The 25000-nt window shown below is 39.1% G+C and overlaps 2 protein-coding genes across 2 annotated transcripts in view; one reads left to right on the top strand and one right to left on the bottom strand.

Moving 5' to 3' along the window:
* Nucleotides 1-1556: 1556 nt before the first annotated feature.
* Nucleotides 1557-15806, top strand: stard13b (StAR-related lipid transfer (START) domain containing 13b). The gene is made up of 12 exons (XM_041233155.1): nt 1557-1635; nt 4070-4133; nt 5860-7241; nt 8052-8222; nt 9797-9956; nt 12556-12754; nt 13327-13534; nt 13772-13886; nt 14089-14310; nt 14443-14660; nt 14943-15119; nt 15364-15806. Exons 2-12 carry the CDS (start codon nt 4101-4103, stop codon nt 15479-15481), a joined length of 3003 nt encoding a protein of 1000 aa, XP_041089089.1. The 5' UTR covers nt 1557-1635; nt 4070-4100; the 3' UTR covers nt 15482-15806.
* A 2602-nt stretch (nt 15807-18408) lies between these two features.
* The window catches only part of LOC121302611 (klotho-like), a 12211-nt gene continuing 5619 nt past the window's right edge, over nt 18409-25000 (bottom strand). The window contains exons 3-4 of the mRNA XM_041232615.1: nt 21008-22202; nt 18409-20363 (exon numbers count right to left, since the gene is read on the bottom strand). Coding sequence (XP_041088549.1) covers nt 20023-20363; nt 21008-22202 — 1536 coding nt within the window. The 3' untranslated portion in view covers nt 18409-20022. The remainder of the gene's footprint in view (nt 20364-21007; nt 22203-25000) is intronic.

Below are 25000 nucleotides of genomic sequence, written 5' to 3'. Positions count from 1 at the left end.
ATTTTAGATTGGATTCAAGTCAGGACTTTGACTGGGCCATTCAAGAACATTAGTTCTCTTCTTGTTCAACCACTGCAGTGTGGCTTTGGCTTTGTGCTTCAGAACATTGTCCTGCTGAAATGTGAATTTCCTCCCCAGTTTCAGAGTCTTGGCTGACTCAAACAGGTTTTCCTCAAGGATTCACCTGTACATTGCACCATCCAATCTCCCCTCTATCGTGACAAGCTTCCCAGTACCTGCTGAAGAGAAGCATCCCCGTAACATGACGCTGCCACCACCATGCTTGACAGTTGGGATGGTGTTGACTGGGTGATGTGCAGAGTTGGGCTTGCACCAGACGTAACGCTTGGAATTTAGACCAAAAATTAAATTTTTTGTCTCGTCTGACCACAAAACCTTTTCCCACATGTCTGCAGTTTAAGATGAGGCTTTTTGAGTAATGGCTTCTTTCTTGCGACAGGTCCATACAGGCCAGCTTTGTGTAGGGACCAGCTTATTGTTGATGTGTGAACACTGACTCCCATCTCAGACACAGGATTTTGCAGCTTTCTCAAGGTCATTGTTGACTTCAGAGCGACCAAACCAGTTTCCTGCTTGCCTGGCTGCTCAGTTTGGGAGGGCGACCTGATCTGGGTAGTGTCTGGGTGGTGTGATGCATCTTCCACTTCTTAATGGTGGACCTCACTGTGCAGAGACGGATAATCAGTGCCTTTGAAATTTTCTTGTACCCTTCTCTACCTCTCTGACACTTTATCCCTGACTTGTTTCGAAAGCTCCTTGGTCTTTATGGTTGCTTTCTTGGATCGCTATGTGAGTTGCAGCTTGAAAGTCTTTATTTACTTGAAGGAAATTATCAATAAGTTAAACCACTTTGAGTACACACAGGCTGAAACCATTTCATTAATTTTGTTACCTTTCAAACAAATCATTTGCACCTGAGCTGATTTAGGGCTTCAGTAGCAAAGGGGTTGAATACTTATTCAACTGGGATTAATCTGTTTTTCTGTGTAAATCTTAGTTATTTATATTCTATATGCATTTTTTAACTTTACCAATATGGAGTAGTTTGTGTAGATTCTACATGTAAAGTCTAATTTGAAAGCGTCGTGGCGTACGTGAAAACTTTGCAGGGGGGTAAATACTTCTGCAAACCACTGTGTGTGTGTGTGTGTGTGTGTGTGTGTGTGTGTGTGTGTGTGTGTGTGTATATATATATATATATATATATATATATATATATATATATATATATATATATATATATATATATATATATATGTACTACAATGCCTGCAGTACTCATGTGAATTCAAATCTGAGCACTTTCAGTTTTGATGTAAATACTTTCCTTTTCTTCCTGAAGCACTTACCTGAACTTGCAGCTAAAAATCTAAAATACGGTTTTCTTGCGTCTACATTTTTTGGCACCCAGAAACAATTCTGACTGTAGGACATGTTGGTTTCCTATCTATGAAAAGAATGTTAGAAATACAATAAGGATGATCACTCTAACAGGTTTTTTTTTTAATCTTTTTTTTTCTTTTGCGTTTCAGATTCTCAGTTTCCAATTGACATACCAGCAGTCAAACAAGATCATGATTTTCTTGAGAAAGATCTTGTAGAACCTCTTTGCCGGTAAGTACTGTAACAGAAACGCTCTGCTAACTGTGTAACTGGTGGTGGTGTGGTAACATTTTCAGTGGTTGAGTGGTGTTCAAACTAAAGATACATCCCTGGGCTCCAGCTATGAGCTGTTATATATAACACTAAATTATTACAGTAAATGGGAGTATGGTTTTAGTCATCTGTATTTATTAGCATCTCATCATTATGAAATGAATGATGTATGGCATTTATTCTTGGTTTAATAATGCTGTGTGTTACAAATACGAAGCCTCTGCTGAATTAGGCTATGGTTAACTGGTTAAGAAGTTATTGCTTTAAGCCCTGCGAGAAGCTGATTAGAAGCTCACCCCAGTCAGCTACCTGGCATGTCACCACCTTGTATTCCTACCAAAGCCATAGCAAGAAGACCCTGTAACACTGATGAGTCTGTAGTGGCTTTACATTGTAATTGTATCTCTTATGTTCTATGGTCAGTGGAATGACTAATAGGGGATATTATATCATAGATGCTAATTATTTTCTGAATAGGCTTTTCTTTAAGCCTGATCAGATCCAGCCTTAGTGGTGGATTATTTTTGCTGCCAATTCTTATCTAAACCTGAGAGGTGGAGCAAAGCAGAAATTACCACTAGGATAAACATGAGAAATGTGCTAGTGCTAGAAAGTAACCTAAAAACAATTTACTGGCACGACTCATGTAGTTAAATCAGTGTAACATCTGAAATGCTGCTCTGCTTTTATTACAAGTAAAGCAGTAAACATCATGGCAAAGCAACTGTTATGAAGGTATGTGTGTTTTATTTTTTCTATGAAGTAGCATCTTTTAAACCTTGTTTTTAAATCTGGTTGCAGGGCTCCCCACTATCCTCAGTAGTAAAGTAATGCAGTAATGTCACAGGCCCCCCCGTTGCCTCTGATCTCTGGTCATTCCCTGTGTATCAGTGTTACTTGATATTCAAAGGCTTCCCTGCCTCTGGGGGTCAATGGCTGTCAGTCTCAAATAACAAATGTCTATGTTAAAACAGCTCATACTACCCCCTGTCACCACTTTGTACCTGCGCAGTGAGGGGTTACAGCAGATTGACTTTGTGTGGGACAGTCAAGACAAACAGGATGGCTTCAGATAATTACCACTTTAGAGGGATGTGAAGCCTTTGTTGTCAAGGAATACACATATCATGTTTAAAGCCGAAGTATAGTTGTTACAAAGGCGACTGTGGGATCTTTTTTCAGCAGTTGCTTGGGTCACTCTTTTACATTTAAATGTATAATTTATTTGAAATAACTAACAATATTGTGACAAAAAGATGTTAATATTTCCTTACCACATTTGAGTCTTGCATTCAAACACTTGGCTTTATTTACACATTTAAAAGCCAATAATTTGAACGATACAGAGTTTGGCAGGCTTTTATCACTAGAGCAAAATCCGCTGCTTAATTTAGTAACATTGGTGTAAGGTCAGTTGGAAGATTAGTTAATTTGTTTAAAAAAGGCAAAACAAAAAGAGAGTTTTTATATACAGGGTATATATAAAATGAAATTAACATTTATTTTGAAACACTGTTATTTTAAGAGCCATTTGCCGGAACCTTAGACACGTGTCTGTGTTTTGACCAAACTTTAATTAGGGGTTAGTGAGTTCAATGAAAAGGCAAGCTACTAAACATGTTTGTGCAGGGAGCAGGCTTGTTTGGCAGTGCAGTAATTCAAATATAGTGTACCTTTCCCTCCTTGGGTTGAACAAACACCAGTCTCTGCTTGTTCAGAAGCCTTCTACATTCTGAGTAAAATCCAAAGTCTCAAATTAATCAGCCTTACAATGGCTAAACTAATTACAGTATTGGTACATTTTGTTATAATAAATTGAATCCATCACAATAAATGAATGCATTTTGCTTGAAAATGGATTACATTAGCAGGAGTGTTAAGTGCTTTGATGACAGTAGAAGGCGGAGAGGATCATTAGTGTTCTTTGCAAAGACATTGGCGGGTGGGTCTAATCGGGTGGAAGGAGCCTCGCGATGCTATTGGCTAGAGCTTACTGAGTTCTAGAGTTGGCTGGCATGCAGACACACTGGCAGCCTATTGGCTGCAGCAGTTAAACAAGTCAAAGCCAATTGGATGCAAGCAACTACAGAGTTTTCAGCAGCCCTTTTAAACCAATTAACCAGGCTAATTGAATGTTTGGCATAGGCAATCTGTTGTTATCCTGTTTTAGGCAGAGCTTCTTCTTACAGTAAGAGACTGGCTGCATTTCTTCATTTTGAAATATCTGAATTGTTCTTCTTACGACTCAGGGAGGTCCCAGCTTGTGCAGTAGGCACAGCCTTTAATTTTGAAATGCATTGCGGAAGTCAACCAGATATCACAAGACAGAACTCTGGTGACATTTATTTACGACTTGGAATATCTCAAATTGTGGATTGTGTCTTGCTTCCAGGCGACTGAACACGTTGAACAAGTGTGCCTCTATGAAACTAGACGTGAACCTTCCAAGAAAGAAAGTAAGTGCATGTTTTTAAATTCACTTTTTGTTTTTTGTGCAGAATTTTAAAGTTGGTTTGTTATACAACTGTCTAGACCATGGTTGGATTTATTTTACAATTGGAAGTTTGCACTTGTTTACCCTTTATTCTCTGTAGCTGATATACCAGCTTATTCTTAAGTTTAAATATAATTTATTGTAGCACATTACATAGAACAAATGACAAATCTACAAATTATGTAAGCAAGAAAAAGCGTATCTGGTCAGAAGCATTCTACCTCACCAACTTTTAAAGTGCTAAACTGTTCTCTAATGAAGACAACCCTTTATACAGTAGATTGATTGTAAAATACATTATATGAAACCATCACACTATTCTGCATATAAAAGTTTACCATGGTGTATTTATACAGTATGTTTTCATGCTTTTCCATATATTATTCTGTATATGTGCCATTTATTTGATTTACAGTACTGTTATTTGTTTGTTCTTGCTTTACCCTGTGTTCACTATTTTTTTCTACACTGGGGAAAATGTACATTTAAACTATATGTGAACTGAGGGAAAGAAAACATGGTTTTGTTTCAGTGACCAAAAAGCCAGAATGAATAAATCCTGGCAGGCTGAGAACCACCTTGGTTTGCCCTTCTCACTTTTTTCAGCAGTGTTGTTTAATAGCAATGAAGAACAAGAGAAAGCTTGATAAGGTAGAAGAAATGCCACCAGAAAGTTCAAGTGTTTCTTATTAATGGTATAGAAGCACTGGAGACCCCCCAGTAAAGTACAGAACAGTGTACAATATTATATATATTCTAGAGGCACCTGGGGGGTCACATGAGAATACTCTCTGCAGTGGGAATGCAAACAGACACACTGGAAGCAGTCAGTCTTTTGATTACAGAGATAACCTATGTTAAGGTGTTAATGGAATAGATTAGCACGATGATACATTTCAAACCATGGTGTGTTGCCTCTGCTGGGCTGTCATGGTTACAGCTGTTTTGTTTGAGGATCTTCAATATGAATCACCTTTTAGAAGTGGCAGTGGTCAGATATAACGGTTACAGAGCTCTAGTTAATTGTATTCTAGTAGAAACATTTGAAGTATGCTAAGGCCCTTTATAAATGTTTACTGCAGTATTACATGGTAAATGAATAATAAAAAGTAGTACAGCTGGTTAAACACATGCAAACAAAGTGAAGCTCAAATATAATAAGCCATCTTTCTCCATTATAGGGTACAATATAGGCAAAAGATATACTAATTCAGTGTGCCCAAAATAATAAAGTAACATCTTAAAAATGTATAAAAATGATAGGTATTCAGTAATATGCTACTGTATATCAAACTGTAAAGTATGAATTTCAAACTAATTAATTTTATGTTTAATATTGGGAAGAAACAGTATGCATTTTGTATTTGCATAATCGCTGGCAAGGATAGATTGAATAAAATAGTTTGTTCCATTAAAAAAAAAAACATATAATTTAAAAAGAACTATAGTTTAGCATTCAGCTATTTCTAAAGACATTGCCACATCCTCCCAGAATTTCCTGTTTAAATGCGATAAAATCATCTAGTGTTATTGTACCTATGACTTATTTGTGAAGCAACTGGCTTATCACATTGCTTTAACTGCACACAGCTTTACAAACAATGTATCTTTTTCAACCTGTGTTATTATAACAGCTTACTAATATACACAAATGAGGGGCAGTGTTTCACTGATTTGACTGTTTTCAGAGTGAAGACTCAGATGAAGAAGACCTGTTTGCGATCAGTGACAAATGGACCTTCCAGCGGAGCAGCAGGCGATGGTCCCGGCTGGAGGACATTGACTCGTTCCTCTGCCGGTCGGAGAGTCAGGGCCCCCTGGAGAGCATGACACTGAAGAACACGACCAGCAGTGAGAGTGTGTTGACGGAGCTGAGTGAGCCTGAGATCTCCTCCTTGCACAGCGAGAGCAGCGGAGGCAGCCAGAGCAGGAGTCTGACAGCTACCAATAGCGCGACCACAGACTGCTTTGACAGCTCGAGACGGAACTGTGCAGAAACCACAATCATGCTTGACTCCTCCTTAGTCACCGTCTCTCACCCACAGGCCCCCAAAGACATAACAAACTATGAGCTCTCTTTCAAGAATGAAAGGCAAACTAGGACCAAAGCCAAGGACTTTCTGAAGCGGATGGACGCTCTAAGAGCCAAAACCACATCTGGAAAAGCAAAGACCTCTGGGAAATCAGGTACTGTAGTGATTAGCAGCCCTATGCTGCAGCAGGAGCCTGAGTCTCTAAAAACAATGCACTGTGTGGATTTGATAAATGGAGATCTGGGGGGATTGCTGGTGGAGCCGTCTCAAGGCTGCTCCACCTTGCAGTCCAGCAGTGACAGCAGCCACTTGGAAACAAGCGACAGCACAGAGAGCACGCCCAGCCTGAAGGATCACAAGGCCCTTCGTGCTGCCCATAAGCGCAGTGGCATGTACCTGGAGGATGTTGACATCTTCTCAGGGACTCAAATTAAGAAAGTGGCAGAGCAGAACCGCAGGAACGAGTTCCGCTCGCACGAGAACCTGGTGGTGCACATCCCCAAGGACCACAAGCCCGGCACTTTCCCCAAAGCGCTCTCCATTGAGAGCCTCTCACCCACCAACATCGGCTCTTCTGTGAACTGGCACACTGGAAGTGTCTGTCTGGACAGGCACCCACCACATTCCAAAGAGCCTCGGCCCACCACCCAGTGCTTCCCCCGAGGAAGACGGATCAGCATCTATGACAATGTACCTGGATCTCACTTGTATGCCAGCACAGGGGACCTGATGGACCTGGAGAAAGAGGATATTTTCCCCCACTTGGATGACATTTTACAGCACGTCAACGGGCTGCAGCAGATCGTGGACCACTGGTCCAAAAACGTCTTGCCAGAGGATGGGTCAATACATGGGGAGTCTGGCTTGCAATCTTCCAGTCAGATCACTCTGGATTTCGAAGGGAATTCTGTATTGGATGGTAGGACTACTCCAAGTGACAGGGACAAGGATGGGGTGTCCCTGAATGAGTCAGAGTCGGTGGGAATGAGAGAAAGGAGAGACTCTGGAGTCGGAGCGTCATTGACCCGACCGAACAGGTTAGTAACTCATCTTGTCTTGTGTTTGTTGTTCTAACTCTAAAGTAGTGTGAGGGGTAGTTAAAAAGCTCTGTTGAAAAGCCTTCTGAAGCCAGCTAAAAGCCAACAGTGATTAAAGTGACTGCTTCAATTGAGCTATTACATTCAAATAGGTGTAGTGGGTCAGTTATTTTCTGACCTGATTAAGTAGAGAGTTTCCACTTAAGCATAATTGTTTTCATAGTCATCTGATAAATGTGCAGTGATGTTTGTTGTGCATTGAGGGAGAGTGAAACTTAACCCTGGTGAAACATTGCTTAATAGTGTTTTGAAGCAACAGTATGTTTATTGTTGGCCTGCTTTGGCAATTCGATAGAAATGGTTAATTAATGGTTTAGGATTACTTTGTCTACATAGCATTGGTTAATGGTTGGTAATACTGAACTACCAACAAGCATGCAGAAAAGGAGTGAATTGGTCCAACTAGTGATGGTTGATTTAATTTATTAAAATAATAATAACTTGGTATGTAAAAAATGTTTTTTTTCTAGCTTAGTGGAATGTTAGACTGTCATTTTTCTTTTCCTTGTCAATTATCTGGCTTGCTGCGAAGAAACTGTATCTGTCTGTATTAAATTAAATAACATTGCAGACCCATGATGAAGTTATACAACACACCCCCATAGACATTAACTATAATTCAAACCAGACCTTATTCCTAGCCAACTTCCCTAAACTTGTAGACTTGAAGACCTCCAATGTATATGGCATGTGCGTTTCCTTTTTCTTTACCTGAAGTACTGTATTTAATTTGAATCCTTCACACGTTAGGATGAGGTGGCCCAGCTTCCAAATCTCCCATCGTCTGAGCCACTCCATGGCCTCGCTGCAGATCAGGAACCAATCAGCGGGACAGCTGAGTCTCCTGCAGAGGTTCTCCCTCCTCCGTCTCACAGCCATCATGGAGAAGTACTCCATGTCAAACAAACACGGCTGGTCCTGGTGAGTACACTGCCTAACTGACAGTTGAGTTGAGTTTTGATGATACAATAGGTTTTTTTTTGTGTTTTTTTTTATAGGCAACTGTTTTTGTCTATAGTGGCTGTATGAGCAGAGTGTTAAACTGTAACAGTACCATTCAGTCTGCCTGCAGGGGACTAGGGAAATAACTTCACTTCGACTTGCAAGCTAGCGGAGGTAATGTCTGGAAGATGCTTTAGCTGTGAAAGTCCCTCCTGCAGGAAGTGAGCTGTGTTGTGACCCGTGACAGCTAGCTGTTTGTCTTTGTTTTTCACATCCTTTTTAGCTCTTCTTTCCCGTTGCCTGTCTAGGTCTTTCTAACAATAAACAGTCAATTCAGCCCCTAAAGCATTAGAGATCTTGGGTATCTTTATCTTGTTCCCTCAGGGACAAGTAGGATTCCTTAGTGTTCAATGGACCAGCTCAGGGTTTTAAATGGGGTGAAACAAAGCTTTTAGTAGTAGCAGTGTATGCAGGTCAAAAAAGCTGGGAAAGATGTTTAATTATAGATTAATTGCAGAATTTAGTTCTTAGAAAACAGAGACAAATAGCCATATATCTACATAGTAAATTGTAATGTTAGCATTGGCCATTTATTAAAAATATATTAAAAATACAACATTCTAAAACAGTATCATTTTATGGCTGACTGTCACAAAGACGGCCGGAGTGGGTGGCGTCAGACCGGAGCCAGGAAATAAACAACAAGAGAGGTGGAGTTTGGTGGAGCTGAGCGAATGGTCTCGATCAGCATTTAATAAGTGAACAGAACAGTCAGGAAATAAAAAGGTTGCAACAAACAAAAACACAGGACATGGCACTTGTCGCCAAAATAAAAAGACAAACAAAACGGACTATACAGACAAAACGCGGTGAGCAGATATTTTAACAATTACGATTATTATTACAATTATTACTATTACCTCCATCTCCTATCCCATTCTCCAGTCACCGTACACACAACCCCGAGTGGGTGAAAACATGTAGCTTTTATGTAGCTGTACCGTGACTCGATTGCTAATCAATCATTCAATGGGGGTTGAGGTACAACTGCACGTGAATTAATAAAGTGCAATTCCCCGTGCTCACATATTATTACGTTTTACTTGCACATGAAGTGCTGTGCAATCCTCATACCTAAATACAAATATACATTTTAAACACTTGTGTTACACAGACCCATTTATATCCTGTGTACCAATGACTATACACCAACATTAACACACAACACAAAATACACAGAGGGGCAGGCACTTTGCCACACTGACTTATAAAAACAGATTCCTTCTCTTGCTAAGATGCAGTTTAAAAATGTAGATGACATAAAAAGCCATGGCTGTTGATCTTACTTAACATTAAAATGTATGTACCAGTGTCTCAGGCTCTAACTTGCCCCTAGAGTTTTTTTTTTTTTTTATGAAAAACATATTGTTTCCTTAGATGGAAAAGCTACCCCTGTTTCGTACAGAAGGAGGACTGCTGCTTATCACAATGAGAGAGCACTTGGTGGCTTTTTATTTTTGTTCAAACATATATTCTTGGTTTGTTGCTTTCAGGTCTGTGCCAAGGTTTATGAAGAGGATGAAAGTACCCGACTACAAAGACAAAAATGTCTTTGGTGTTCCTTTGATAGTTCACGTGCAGAGGACTGGGCATCCACTTCCCCAGAGCCTGCAGCAAGCATTGCGCTTCTTGAGGAGCAAGTGTCTGGATCAGGTTGGTGCCCATTGATTATCCTATTGTATTAAATATCTGGATTTCTTTGACAAAATTACTTGCTAACATGTCTGAGCTTTCTACCCAACTATATGCACTGTATTTACAGGTGCATAATCGTTTATAACCACTACCACTAAAAAGTAACATAATTCAATTCTCTGTATGACAAAAAAAAATTATCTATATATATATATATATATATATATATATATATATATATATATATATATATATATATATATATATATATATATATGGACCAAAAGTCTCAGACCTGCTGCATTTTTCTACTCTGATGCATTATGAGCATCAACAATTTCCTCAAAGCCTCCACTAGTGTTTTCTACTATTATAACAACCTTGACTTGCATAAAGATGGAAAAACACTGAGTGAATCAGCTTGCATTACTCGATTTTCAAGGTGTGGTAATCGAAGCATAACACCGTGGAACAATTTTTTTTTATGTTTGTTTTTTGTTCCTGGGTAGTAAGTGTTATTTCCTAATTGCTTATGCCTCAAAAGTATAGAAAATGGCTATTATTCCCCACAAACTTTGTTTTTGTGACCAGGACAGTGATATTTCAAAATATCACTATTTCCAATGGGAAAACAGGCAAATGTGTGTCTTTTCGTTCACATAAAGTCAGAAAAAAACAACATATGAATCCAAATTAACATGTATTTATACTAAAGTAATACAAAAATGACTACAAAAGATTACAATTATACTGTATTTACAGTATAATCGTAAATGTCGAAAAACTACTCACTTCTAAATCTTTTGTAGTCATTTTTGTATTACTTTAGTATAAATACATGTTAATTTGGATTCATATGTTGTTTTTTTCTGACTTTATGTGAACGAAAAGACACACTGTGGCAGGCTGGTGAGTGGATAGAGGCCCAGAGACAGTCTGGAGTTCAAAAAAATAACTATTTTATTATAAGCACAAAAATGAAAGGGCACAAGGGCCAAAACAAAGCAATTTAAACACAAATAAAGCAAAAATACACTCACAAAAATAAAGGTTTCCAGGCTGGGCAATGCCTTCACTGGATTCAAGACATTCAAAAATCACAAACACCAAAACACCAACCTGCTTCCTCAGCTCCCTCCCCCTAAATGAAAAGCAGAGGCCTCCTTTTATGTCAGGTGGCTGGGCGTTGATTGATCATTAATTAAACTAATCATCTAATCAACCCCAGCCACCTGAACACAATGATCCCAGGCAGGTAGGGGAATTTAACCCCATCCCTGCCAATTTCTAAAGAGCAGAGCTGTGCTCTGCCACACACACATTTGCCTGTTTTCCCATTGGAAATAGTGATATTTTGAAATATCACTGTCCTGGTCACAAAAACAAAGTTTGTGGGGAATAATAGCCATTTTCTATACTTTTGAGGCATAAGCAATTAGGAAATAACACTTACTACCCAGGAACAAAAATTGTGTTACATAGTGTAATCAACTACAGAGAAACATCATCTGTAATTGACAATCCCAGGACTGGAAGACCCAAAAAGCTATCGAACAAGGATGCGCCATACTTGAAGGTAGTATCTTAAGGAATAGAAAGAAGACAAGCCTTGAATTGACAACAGAACTGGCAGAAACACAGGTGTCGTTGTCCATCAAATCAACAGTACAAAGGTCACTCTTGAAATCAGGACGTAAAGGATGTGTTGCAGTAAGAGTACATCTTTAAGAAAGGGAAACAAGACTGAAAGGCTAAAATTTGCAAAAGAATAAAGAAATTGGACTATGGAACAATGTCAAAGGTGCTTTGGACTGTTGATGCATGGACACCAACACCTTTGCCTTCTGCAAGTTCTGTTGTCAATTCAACATTTGTCTTCTTTCTGTTCCTCAAGGATATTGTCTTCAAGTATTGCTCATCCTTGTTTGACAGTTTTTGGGTCTTCCAGTGCTGGGTTTGTCAATTACAGATGATGTTTCTCTGTACTTGTTGATTACGGATACCACACCTTGAAAATCAAGTGATGCAAGCTATTTCACTCAATGTTTTTCCTTCTTATGCAAGTCAAGGTTGCTTTAATAGTAGAAATATCTATATCTCAAAAGACTTTTGTGAGGTCTAGAGACTCTGTGACTCCTGATATTGGCAGGGTTACTTTCCCAGTAGTTTTCTTAAACTAGTCTGAGCTGTGATTATGTCATCAGTTGGCTCAGATTTCTGGTTGTGCAGTGTTAGGATTTAGAAAGTCTGTGATAAACACATTTACGCATGAAGTGCAAAGCAGAACTTCCAAGAAAAAAGATTATCCGCAAGCAAGTATGTACGTACGTTTCACACTGTTGTGTTCTATCTGCGAACTATACATCCTAGTTAATCCCTGTTACTTATTGTGGTCTACCACAGCAATCTGTCTCAAGAAGAGTACTCTTATTGCCTCCTGTGTAGTGTTGCAATGTCAGCCTAATTGTGTGTCTAGAATCCATAGTGGATTGTTTTTCTGGAGCTTGTTGTGTTGCTGTCATTGCATTCCTACACACTCATGTCAAGATAAAAACTCAGCTGCAGTTTTAAATACAAATATGTACTTCTACTAACAAGTATCTGGTTCACCCACTAGGTTGGGCTGTTCCGGAAGTCTGGAGTAAAATCCAGGATTCTGGCTCTGCGGCAGATGAACGAGAGCTCCCCAGAAAACGTCAGCTACGAGGACCAGTCAGCCTATGATGTGGCCGACATGGTGAAGCAGTTTTTCCGAGACCTTCCCGAGCCTCTTCTCACGAGCAAGCTGGGAGAGACCTTCCTTCACATCTATCAGTGTAAGAGCTATAACAGAACAGGATGTCAGTATAATGAGATATGCCATGCACTGCATGTAAGGCCCTGGCAACAACACATAAGAATCCAAAATCAAGAATCCACTCGTTTATTCACCAGTCACAAACACGCATTCAGCCGTACGTTTACATTTGTTTTTTTTATTGAAAACCCCAACTTATTGATCACAAGTTTCTGGCAATTCCCAGGCAGGTTACAAGCTGTATCCTTTTTTCTCTAGCTACCGCATGCAGCATATTCACCATTGATCATTGTAACACTGGGAACCAACGAAGTACAAGAAGCTTGATAACATGCAAACTCAAGCTGTGTACCAAAACTGCATGCGTAGAATGATAACTAGTCATGAGATCAAGAAATGGCTGTTTTTAAATGTTTTTTACTCATTGAGTGAAAGCTCTTTTGTTACCTCTTGCTATGCTCATGATAAAGGTTGGCAGAGGCAGTAAACACAAAGGGCTGCTCTGTGTGAGGTGCCCTGTCCATCTCATTAACTGTATTAGATCTGGGGGTCACTTTAATGCCTTATTGTTTTGTTTTTTTTCCCTTGAAGACGTGCCCAGGGACCAGCGTCTCCAGGCTGTGCAAGCCGCCATCATGCTGATGTCCGATGAGAACAGGGAGGTCTTGCAGACTTTGCTGTGTTTCCTTAGTGATGTCACTTCAGTGGAAGAAAACCAGATGACCCCGATGAATATAGCAGTCTGCCTTGCCCCTTCTCTGTTCCACCTCAACATACTGAAGGAAAACTTGTCACCAAGGTATACTAATACTCTGTGTAGTAACTGCAGTTTTTTTTTTTTTAAGAATATTTTGTATTCAAACTCACAGGTTACCACTGACTCCTGTGAAATTACACTTTTTCATTTAGGCTGATTTATAACATCTTTAATTTTTGTATTCCAAATGGATGCTAGAAGGATGCTTCAGACATTCAAGTAAGTTTGCCGCTATCAACCACATGTATGCCCTAAAGTCATCCTTGTCATACCTCACAGAGCAATGCAGAAAAAATATGCAACGGGGAGGCCAGACCAGAAAGACCTCAATGAAAACCTGGCAGCTACCCAAGGCCTGGCTCATATGATCATGGAGTGCAACCGGCTTTTTGAGGTGAGAATACAGAGAAACTGTATGTTCTTTGAAGGAAAATCCATTACATTTAGAGTTGCCGCACGTGTCACAGGAAATGGCCTGTTAAATGATAGCTCTGTAGGTTTAGCCTTGGTGTAAACCTGTGGGAATCGAAAATCAGACAGGGAATACCTTTTATGGCTTGACCATTTCACCCAGCAACCAAATTGCCTGCCAGCAGATCTCCACAGAGATGGTGACACAGTCGCGGAACTCGTACGTGGAGGCAAACGTCCACGCCATGACTTTAGAGGAGATGGGTAAGCAGCTGGAAGAAGAAGACGGGACTTACCAGATGTACCTGGAGAACCTCACACAGGCTCTGCTCAAAGAGGCCAAGGAGAAGTCTAAAGGCTGGGTCACCTGCTCCAGTGCAGACAACACGGAACTTGCTTACAAGAAGGTAAAGATATGGCCTGCCTTAATGCCATATAAACACTATAAAGTGTGATGTTTATCAACTCAGCAGTATTCTAAATGAGTAAAATATTAGGACCAAATGTGTTTTTAAAATCCCTTTCTCTCCCTCTTCAAGGTCGGCGATGGTAACCCCCTGCGATTGTGGAAGGTGTCTGTCGAAGTGGAGGCTCCCCCATCAGTCGTGCTGAACCGTGTGTTGCGAGAGCGCCACCTGTGGGATGATGACTTTTTACAGTGGAAGGTGATCGAGACACTGGACAAACAGACTGAAATCTTTCAGTATGTCCTCAACAGCATGGCACCCCATCCTAGCAGGGACTTTGTAGTGCTGAGGTAAGTTTGAAAACCAAGCCCTGATGTTTAGTATTGAAGAACATTAAAACGTCCACGCCACAATTCGACACAGCTGTCTACAGGTAGTGCCTGCTGCAGAGTACAGTATATTAATATATGCCATTATTAACAAAAACATTGTTATTGTGACACTTTTAAAAATTAGTTTCCAGGATATATTTTGGACTGGATCGCTTTTGGCAGCTTGACATGATGAAATAGGTGAAACAATATCATGTAATTTGATTTCTTTTTGTTCCTTTTTTGGTTAATATTGTGTAGGTCCTGGAGGACTGATCTGCCGAAGGGAACCTGCGCTCTTGTAGTCATTTCAGTGGACCTTGAAGACGCTCCCCCAATTGGAGGTGTGAGAGCGGTTGTCTTGGACTCGCAGTATTTATTAGAGCCATGTGGCTCGGGGAAATCCAGGCTCACACACATCTGCAGAATGGATCTCAAGTAAGTCTTTCTGACATACTTAGTTAATGCAAAAATATACCTGTTTATACTAAATATACTATGAGGTATTGTACTGATTAAAGTATTGCCTATTATTAAAATGTTCTTTCAATATGCAATATACATACATTTTCAATATACTTTCTGTTACACTATAGAATACATGATTGTACATCATTTTTATGGAGTGGGTTGTCTTGATAAGCTTCACTGGAACTAAGCACTAGCTGGTACTGTGTTTCAGGGGACGGACACCAGACTGGTACAGCAAAGCTTTTGGGCATTTGTGTGCTACTGAAGCAGCCAGGATCAGGAACTCCTTTCATCCATTGACCACAGAGGGACCAGAAACCAAAATCTGAATTGAAAGGGACGCAGCCTGGAGGACTGGGAGACAAGTAGCAAGGCCTGGGATTAACCTGTTCAGTGTGAAAGGAATACAGCTTTAAACAAGATCAATATCGTCACGTAACATATGTGAAGCTCTCGTTTTTGCCTCAACAAAAAAGTGAGCCTCGCTCACTGATGCTGGAATACTATTCAGCCAACCATAGCTTTATCATACATTGTAATATTGTTATTGTTATTATTTGTATTATTTGCATTATATTCTACAATGTCTAGGACATTATCTGTGCTTTGCATAACAGAGCAGTTAAAAGCTTCTGAGAAGCAGGTATATTTTATAAATGTTAAATATAAATATATATATATATATATATATATATATATATATATATATATATATATATATATATAATATATATATCATCATCCCTTGCTTATTAGATTGATTTCCAAACAGCATTGCTCCCATTTTAATTGTAAAAAAAAAAAGTAAACTGGTTTTACTAATCTTTTACAGTATCTTTTCGCAGTCAATGCAATTCATTGTGACTGCTACCCTGTTGCTTTTGAGGGTAAATTCATGATGATTCCGGTTTGAAATAGCACTGTAGAAATCTGAGGAGGGTAAATATAGGTTTCCAATATTGCAATTTTTCAGAAAATATTAAAAGGATTTTGTGTAAAACTGTATTGCTCTTTTTTATTACTTTTTTTTTTTTTTTTTTTTAAGGAAACGTGTATCGCTTTAAGGAATCAACAAACCGTTGTTAATTGATCAATGGTTTTATTACACCTTTGCCAAGCTTTAGAATGGATTGAAATAACATAAAACACAGAGCTATTTTGCTTAATCGCCTGACTCACTTTACTGAAATCTTAGGGCTCTACCTGGGAATGTTTTATTTGGGTGTTTAAAGAGCACCCCTGCCTCCCTAATTTCTTTAATTTATTTTACTGCAAAAATCCCTTGATCCGAAAATAATGCAACTGTGTAAAAAAATCCCTTGATCCGGCTTTATCCGATGATAATATATGTATATATATTATATAATAGTGTATATATATATATATATATATATATATATATATATATATATATTTTTTTTTTTTTTTTTTTTTATTTTGCTGGAGAAATGTATCATAAACGAACTATTGTTTTCAGCCCTAAACAATAAGTCGAACCGAAAGTTTAAGGTAGCGAGTTCGCGAGGGTGGGGGACAGCAGGAGTGGAGTGGGAGCAGCTGTTCCCTCCAGGCTGGCTACTCTGTATGAGAGCACTCAGAAAGGTCACTTACTCTCAGAGACAGCCTGGGAACAGACACCCAGCGAGTTCCTCAGCAGAATAGATGCGGAATGGGAGAAGAGAAGATGTTATTTAGGGAATCTTCTGGGCCTAAAGACAAGCTGAAACAAAAAAAAACATGTAGGCCAAATAAAAAATCTCTGGGTTCAAAAGGGAAGTTGTCTGTGAGCTGCCTAAAGAAGCTGAACCAAAAAAACATGTAGGCCAAATATATAACTGTGTTCAAAGGGAAGTTGTCTGTGTCTTTCTCTGTGGACCTGATGGAAAAATGACCACAAAATAAACAAATGGGTTTTACTAATAGATACCAGATTTGTAGACCACATCTACAGTACGTGGGAATCCCACTTAAAAATAACACTCTGGTATTTTGTAATACTGCCAGAAATGCCTCTCGTAACAAGTATCAGATATACTCATATAAACAGATTTGTGGCAATACTATGCTGTAGTAACCTGTTGTGTGGTAGACTTGCATCTTTAAAAACAGAAGTATACATATATTTCTAGTTCAGTATTTTCAAAATTTATTTTGATTAAAACGAAACACTTTTAAATACATTTTGAAATGTGTGAATTTCACATTCTAGAAAGAACAAAAAAAAAAAAAAATCCTAAACTTGACCTTAGTTAATTAGCTCTGTAATTAAAGTGACTTTGAACAATATAGGCACAAATATGTCAAAACAGGTCTGAGAGGGACACGTTCTCAATTGGAAAGGGGCTTTAAATGACTGTGGGAACTCTTGACAGAGTCAGTTTATAGGAATTAGGCTGCTCATGGGAACCAGTATGGCATTTATCATGGATTTGCTATTCATTAGGAAAAACAATTCCATATTATTGTTCATTTTACAGTTTTTTTTTAATGTAACCCTAATTTTCTGTAAGCGTCTCGAAAATCTGTTTACAAACGAAATGTTTAAGTTTGTTAAAAGAAGTGGGGGTATCTTAGTCAGATATTCTACTGACATACTGAGTGACCATTAAAAAATGGTAACATTGTATTATTTAACAGTAACAGCAAGGAATGCATGGGTGTGCTTTGGGATGCCGTGGACACCCTTGTGTATGTTAGCTATGTATGCCTACTTCCTGACAGTCATAAGAAAACAGCTTTTCCATTAGGTCATGTTGTAGCATATTTATTTCATACTGGAGTTTTATAAGAATGCTTTTTTCTTTCTCATGAATCCATTTGATAATAACTTGGTTAGTTTTACTTGCAGAAAATAATAATAACCATAATGAAATAAAATGTGCAATTAGCCAAGTTTTAGGCAAATCTAGGAAACACAATATTCCAGTGTATCTGCTAAAAAATTTTTTTTTTTTTTAAAAGTAATATAAATACAAAGCATAACTGATGTGCATGATGCTCCCTAACACATAAACTGTTGTCCGATGCCATAGTACTGAGCAATTTGGGAATTAATGTAAAATGTATTTAATGTTATACCTATTTATACCTCATATTTTACCTCAGTTCTGAGTTGTTATTGGTTGTAAATATGTATGTGGAGTGAAAGAAGATTTGCATATGTGATAAGAAAGTGTGTTTTTTTTTCTCTGTACATAATGTTTAAGAAAATCCATATTTTATCATAAACGCACTAATAAACTTATCATACTTGCAATTACTTTTCTGTTTTTTATTTAAAATTAGTTTTGAATAGAACAGAGTACAGGAAATGCGCCACTACGCCAACACAAAAGTAGAAACAAAGCAAATAATACAGTATTTAATTTATTTGTAATACAAGATGTATATATTCTAAACTTGTCTCTTGGTAAATATCTACCGTATGCATTACAAAATACTCATTAGTATCAACTGACTTGAAAAATAGTATGAGATTCAACTCAGTTGGCTGTCATGACCACTATCTAAAGCTGGGGTGTCAAACTCCAGTCCTCAAGGGCTGCAGGGTCTGCTGGTTTTCATTCCACTGAAGCTCTCAATTAACTTAATTGATACAATTATTTGTTCAATCGGACATTATTTGTTCAATTCGACTTTTACAGTTGATGATTTAAAAAAATTACTTTCAATTGGTCTCAGTTAATCACATAATTAGACCAATGAAGTAATTGAGAGCTCGGGTGGAAGGAAAGCCAGAAGACACTGCGGCCCTCCGGGAACTGAGTCTGACACCCCTGGTCTAAATGATCTATATATGCCTTTTTACTGCTGGCTCTTTGGCACCACCTATTGGGAGGTGCACTGTTGAGTATTTCCCGATTTCAGAGCGAGCTGGGCAGTGACTGTGCAGATTTGCCTTGAGGAGTTCCACAGTAAAATGGGTTAAATAAAATAAAATTTGGCTTTGTATGTTGAGAAAGGAACCAGGGAACTAAACGGTGCATGGTCTGAGGCATTGGTCTACCCAAGTAAATGTGCTCTGTGTACCAGAAATCCTTGTCCTGATTGTCTGTGCTAACTTCTGGCGCAAAACCTGTCTAGCCAGCCCATCGCAACATGAATTTGCATTCCACTCTTCTATACCTGGCCTTCGCTTATATTGGTGGTGCCTTTCCCCCAGGTGATGGGTGAACTGCCACTTTTGTTCTGAATGGGAAACTCAGAATGTATACTGATGATACCCATGGACTGGGTGGAAAAAAAAAACAGCTGTGATATGCAGCACACACTTTGTGTAACTATATAATCCTTATTCTTTTTGGTGCAGTATTCTGTAAAATACAAAAGCTGTACCTCACTGTTGCAAGAGATCTGAGAGTAGGCACTAGGTTGACAGGCGTTTATATCTACTAGACTGGATTACTAAAATGACTGCTGTCTCACGTTGTGGGAGAGAGCTTTATATTTACTCTTGGCATATACCAGGGATATCACAAAAAACAACACCAATATGCACAAGTAAAATTATACATTAAAAAACAACAGCTATTTGGCACAAAAATATAGTTTTAAAATATTTCTTATTTTTAAATACAAATTAAATTAGCTATTAACACACAACCAATCACTTCATTTGAGAAATCTAATTTAGGACAAGTTCCTAGCATTGGATTGACAACACTTATGGAACACAGTTTTCTTTCTCCCAGCCAGTATATACAGTAATGTAGTTCCTATTGAACTCAATAGGCAGCTGATGTGAAACACACTGTAATTACTGATTTACAGTACAAGGTAGTGCAAATGTCTCTGTGTGCTGTAGTGATTAGGTGATTATGCATTAAATACATTTAGTTCCAAAAGGAATGTCTACATCAACTTGTACTATTTAATACTGATATCTCTTACCAGGCCTTTTTGAATAATAAATAACTAACCCTACAGTGATAACAAAACAAATACCAATAAAACATAGAAAAGTTATCATGGATTTTTTTGTGAAGAAAACAGAGCATCCAGGACAGCTATATGGTTCCGGTGTACAGTCCTGTTTTGGAGCAGTAGGGCTGGGAAAGCCATTTTTGTCAATAATTTTCCTGTAATGACCGAGGGATAGTTTTATATAGAATTCATCGTGGATGTAGCCATAGAGACCAAAGCCAGGATCACTTTGATCATCGAAGGCATATGCAAAGTACCCACGGAGGTTGACACCATCAAGGACAGAAGCTGTAAAAAAAAAAGAATATAATGATTTAAAGCGACATCTGCTGGAAGAGACAGTGAAGTCAAAACCAGGGATCACATGCACATGATTACATCAGGTTCTGCACTGCCACTGCTGTGTGCTACTGTAGCAGTACCACAGTTCTTTTTGTACTTTATACTTTTCTAAGTAAATGTGTGCTTTTAACAAAGATGCTGCCACAGTGCATTACTACTATGTTGTATTAGTGATTTAATTTAACAAGTCACTTTATTGTTCAAAAACTCCCTTTGTATGTTTTACATTTAGAGAGCCCAATTACTTGACCCCCTTTTTCTCCCTAATTTCAAATGTCCCATTATTTTCGCTCACTAAAAAAACTAAACCTCTCTTGATGCAGTTGTGGCAACTACCCACAACAGAGTAGGAGAACTGAATTTAGTGGACATCTCCCGATCCCCACTGCCAAAACAATCTCTGCTTGAGCCGATTGGGCACCAGGACAGTGGGGTCTGCTGCAGCAAGGTGAGGTAAATCAGTCCCTGGTCAACATCCAAAATGACCAGAAAACCAACCTGTTTGATGTCATTACCAACCAAACAAAATTCATAATCTGGTAATTCCCTCTGTATTACTGCAGCAAAAAGTTTGCCAAACACACACTTACCCTTCAGTGCCTCGTTGATGTAATTCTCCATGTAGTAAAGTCGGAGTTTATCATCCATCTCAGTCTGATCATCATCCACACCGTTGGACATGATGTAGATGGGCACGTCTCCATATCTGGATTTCACCCAGTTCAGCACCTTCCGCAGCCCCCAAGGCACCACTGCACCTCTCTTGGGGGATTTTAGCCAGGTGGTGTCAGGTATGAAGTGCACCTCCAGGTAAGTGTTGTACTGGGTTTTCTCCTCCACTTCTTCAAAGACCAGAGAGGTGGTATAGTGACTCAGAGCAAAGAAGTCGTAAGTGCCCTGCACAAGCTTCCTCTCCTCTTCGGTGAAGTGGGGAAGGTGATAGTCATACAAGTCCAAGTTGTTTCGCTGCTGCAGCCACTCCCTCATCAACTGTGGGTAGTCTCCGTTGCCGAAAATAGGCTCGGCAAACCAGCCAATGCGGAATTCCAGAACCCTATTGGCCGGCTCAACGTCGTTCCTGGAGAAGGGGTAAGCCGGCTCCACCCAGTCTGCATGAAGGGTGATAGACACCTGCCCTTTCTGTGCTCGCCGGAACTCCTCGTCATAGACGTGCCATGCCAGTGCGTGAGCTTTCAAGAGGTTGTGGCCTTCCAAGAAGGTCTTTTGCTCATCTCTAATGTTCGGCTCGTTGAGGGTGATCCAGTATTTGACATGGTCACCCAGTTCTCTGAAACAGAGCCTGGCATAGGCCACAAAAGCTTGCACAGTCTCCATGTTCTGCCATCCTTTATTTTTAACCAGAGGAGCTGGCAACCCGGACTGCTGTGCAGTATGGTGCCACAGGGTAACCACGGGAGTCACGTTAGCCCTCTGGAGTTCACTAACGAAGCACTTGTAATACAGCAGGAGGGTAGTTTTCACATGAGAGGCGTTCCCTGTTGGAACGAGAGAGGGCCAGTTCAGGGAGAACTGGAAATGGGTGATGTGCATTCTGTGCAGACGTGAAACTTGGTATCTGATGGAGGCGTAGTCACCACAGCGGGTTTTGCGCAAGGGGACCACCGCCCCCTCTAATTTTTCTGGTTTCTTGTTCCCGGACTTATCCCAAACATAAACATTAGGGTCGTTAAACTGTGAAGGTATGGTTTCTACCTGAAACACAACAAAACGAGTCAGCATTGCGCAATAGAAAAAACTGAAATAACTTTGTGAGTTGTTCCTCTCTTATTTGTTGTAATTAAATAGACTTCAATTATATTCATCGTCACCTTAATTGCACTACATTTCCTTTGTGACTACTAAGACATTGTTTTATATATATATGTGTGTGTGTCTATATATATATATATATATATATATATATATATATATATATATATATATATAATATATATACACACACACACACACACACACACACACATACACAGTGGTTTGCAGAAGTATTTACCCCCCTGCAAAATTTTTACATTTTGTTGGCACCTGAGCGTACTCCACGGCACTTTCAAATTAGACTTTACATGTAGAATCCACACAAACTACTCCACACTGATAAAGTTAAAAAATGCATATACAATATAAATAAGTAAGATTTACAGGGAAAAACAGATTAATCTCAGTTGCATAAGTATTCAACCCCTTTGCTACTGCAGCCCTAAATCAGCTCAGGTGCAAATGATTTGTTTGAAAGGGAGCAACATTAATGAAATGGTTTCAGCTTGTGTGTACTCAAAGTGGTTTAACGTAGATAATTTCCCTTAGGTATATAAAGACTTTCAAGCTGCAACTCACATAGTGATCCAATAAAGCTACCAAGAAGACCAAGGTCAGGGATAAAGTGGCAGAGAGGTACAGAGAAGGTGTGAGGCGTGTGAGTAAAAATGGATTTTCCAGACAGTGATTTACATGTAAAAATTTAAATTTTATTTAATATTACACAGAAAAAAAAAGAAAAATAATAAAGAAGGATGTGAGGGAGGGAGTGCTGGAGTAATCAAAAATAAAGGAACAGAAGCCTCTTAGTCCTCTTCGTGCTCTGCTTAAATCCAAAAATAAAACAAAAAGGAATAAAAACAGAAAAGAGCCAAGTTAGTAAGGCCTCCGTTCGTGACACAGTCCAAAACTCCCACGTACTTCCCACCAGCCTTTTTTCCCCCGCCTCTATTCCTTAGGACCAACCCCGAACACAGTAGCACGTTCCCTTTAGTATGCAAACCCCGCCCCGGTAGTCAGTGGATCACCAATCCCAAACTGACAGGTATCCTCAATTTCACTTGACTCCAGTGGCTGGAATTTACATACTCGTACTTCCGCCCCTCACCAAGGTGCCGCCCCTTAAAAAAGATGACTTTTGTCATGGTCACAAGACCTTGGTAAGGGAAGTCCCGAGTTGGTTTGATGCCTTCTACTGTTGGGAGGCTGAATTGCAGACAGAAACCCCTTTGACTCATCACAGAAGGGTACAAGAAAATTTCAAAGATGCTGATTATCCCTCTCAGCACAGTGAAGTCCATAATTAGGAAGTGGAAGATGCCTCATACCACCCAGACACTACCCAGATCAGGTCGCCCTCCCAAACTGAGCAGCCAGGCAAGCAGAAAACTGGTTTGGAATGTCACTCTGAAGTCAACAATGACATTGAGAAATATGCAAAGTTCTGTGTCTGAGATAGGAGTCAGTGTTCACACATCAACAATAAGCCGGCCCCTACACAAAGCTGGCCTGTATGGACGGGTGGCAAGAAAGAGGCCATTACTCAAAAAGCCTCATCTTAAAAAACGTATGGAGTTTGTGAAAAAGCATCTAGATGATACTGCAGACATATGGAAAAAGGTTTTGTGGTCAGATGAGAAAATGTAAGGTTTAGGTCTAGATTCCTAGTGTTACATTTGGCACTAACCCAACACTGCACATCACCATCCCAACTGTCAAGCAGCTGTCAAGCATCATGCTATGGGGATGCTTCTCTTCAACAGGGACTAGGAAGCTTGTCAGGACAGAGGGGAAAATGGATGGTGCAAAGTACAGGAGAATCCTTGAGGAAAACCTGTTTGAGTCAGTCAAGACTGAAACTGGGGAGGAAATTTACATTTCAGCAGGGCAGTGACCCGAAGCACAAAGCCAAAACCACACTGGAATGGTTGAACAAGAAGAGAATTAATGTTCTTGAGTGGCCCAGTCAAAGTCCTGACTTGAATCCAAACGAAAATTTATTGGGAGACTTGAAGATTGCAGTCCATCAACAATCCCCAAAAAACTTATCAGAACTGGAGCAATTTTCCTGTGAAGAATGGGCAAAAATGACACCATCCTACTGTGCAAAGCTAGTACAGACCTATCCAAAAAGACTCATAGCAGTAATTGCTGCAAAAGATGCTTCCACCAAGTACTGACTTAACACTAGGACCAGAGATATACTCCTACCTAGAAGCTCCGCAGCAGTCTTTCTGACGACTGTATTCAAAACATTGTAAATAGTATAACAAAAGGAGAAACAGTTGGATGTTAATTATTATTTTTTATTTTTTTTCTAATGAGTAAGCCACAAACATCTCAACAATGGAAGCGCATATATTAAGCCACAAACATCTCAACAATGGATGCGAAGCGCGTATATATATATATATATATATATATATATATATATATATATATATATATATATATATATATATATATAAACATTTATTTTACAAATCAAAACAAGAAAATATAAATAAATAAATATCTGAACAGACATCAGTTTACAACATACTGTACATATTTATAAAACAAACAATAGCAATACATTTTTTACTTTTCAACAGCAATCGGTATTATCAGATGAGCAAAAGCAACTGAACAACGTAAATAAATAAACTTAGAAAAAAAAACAGTTCACAGAAGCGCACAACACAAGAAGTTATTAAAAAAATTTAATTTTTTTACTTTTTTTCTATAAAAGGGTATTCCTTTATCTGAGTCTGACTATCTAAGGCTGTTCACAATCAACATAGATAATGCGCTTCTCCACGTCGCCTTTC

Source organism: Polyodon spathula, chromosome 30, assembly GCF_017654505.1.
Source record: "Polyodon spathula isolate WHYD16114869_AA chromosome 30, ASM1765450v1, whole genome shotgun sequence".
Taxonomy (NCBI): domain Eukaryota; kingdom Metazoa; phylum Chordata; class Actinopteri; order Acipenseriformes; family Polyodontidae; genus Polyodon; species Polyodon spathula.
The sequence above is the reverse complement of the archived record's forward strand: the minus strand, read 5'-3'. Positions and strand labels throughout refer to the sequence as shown.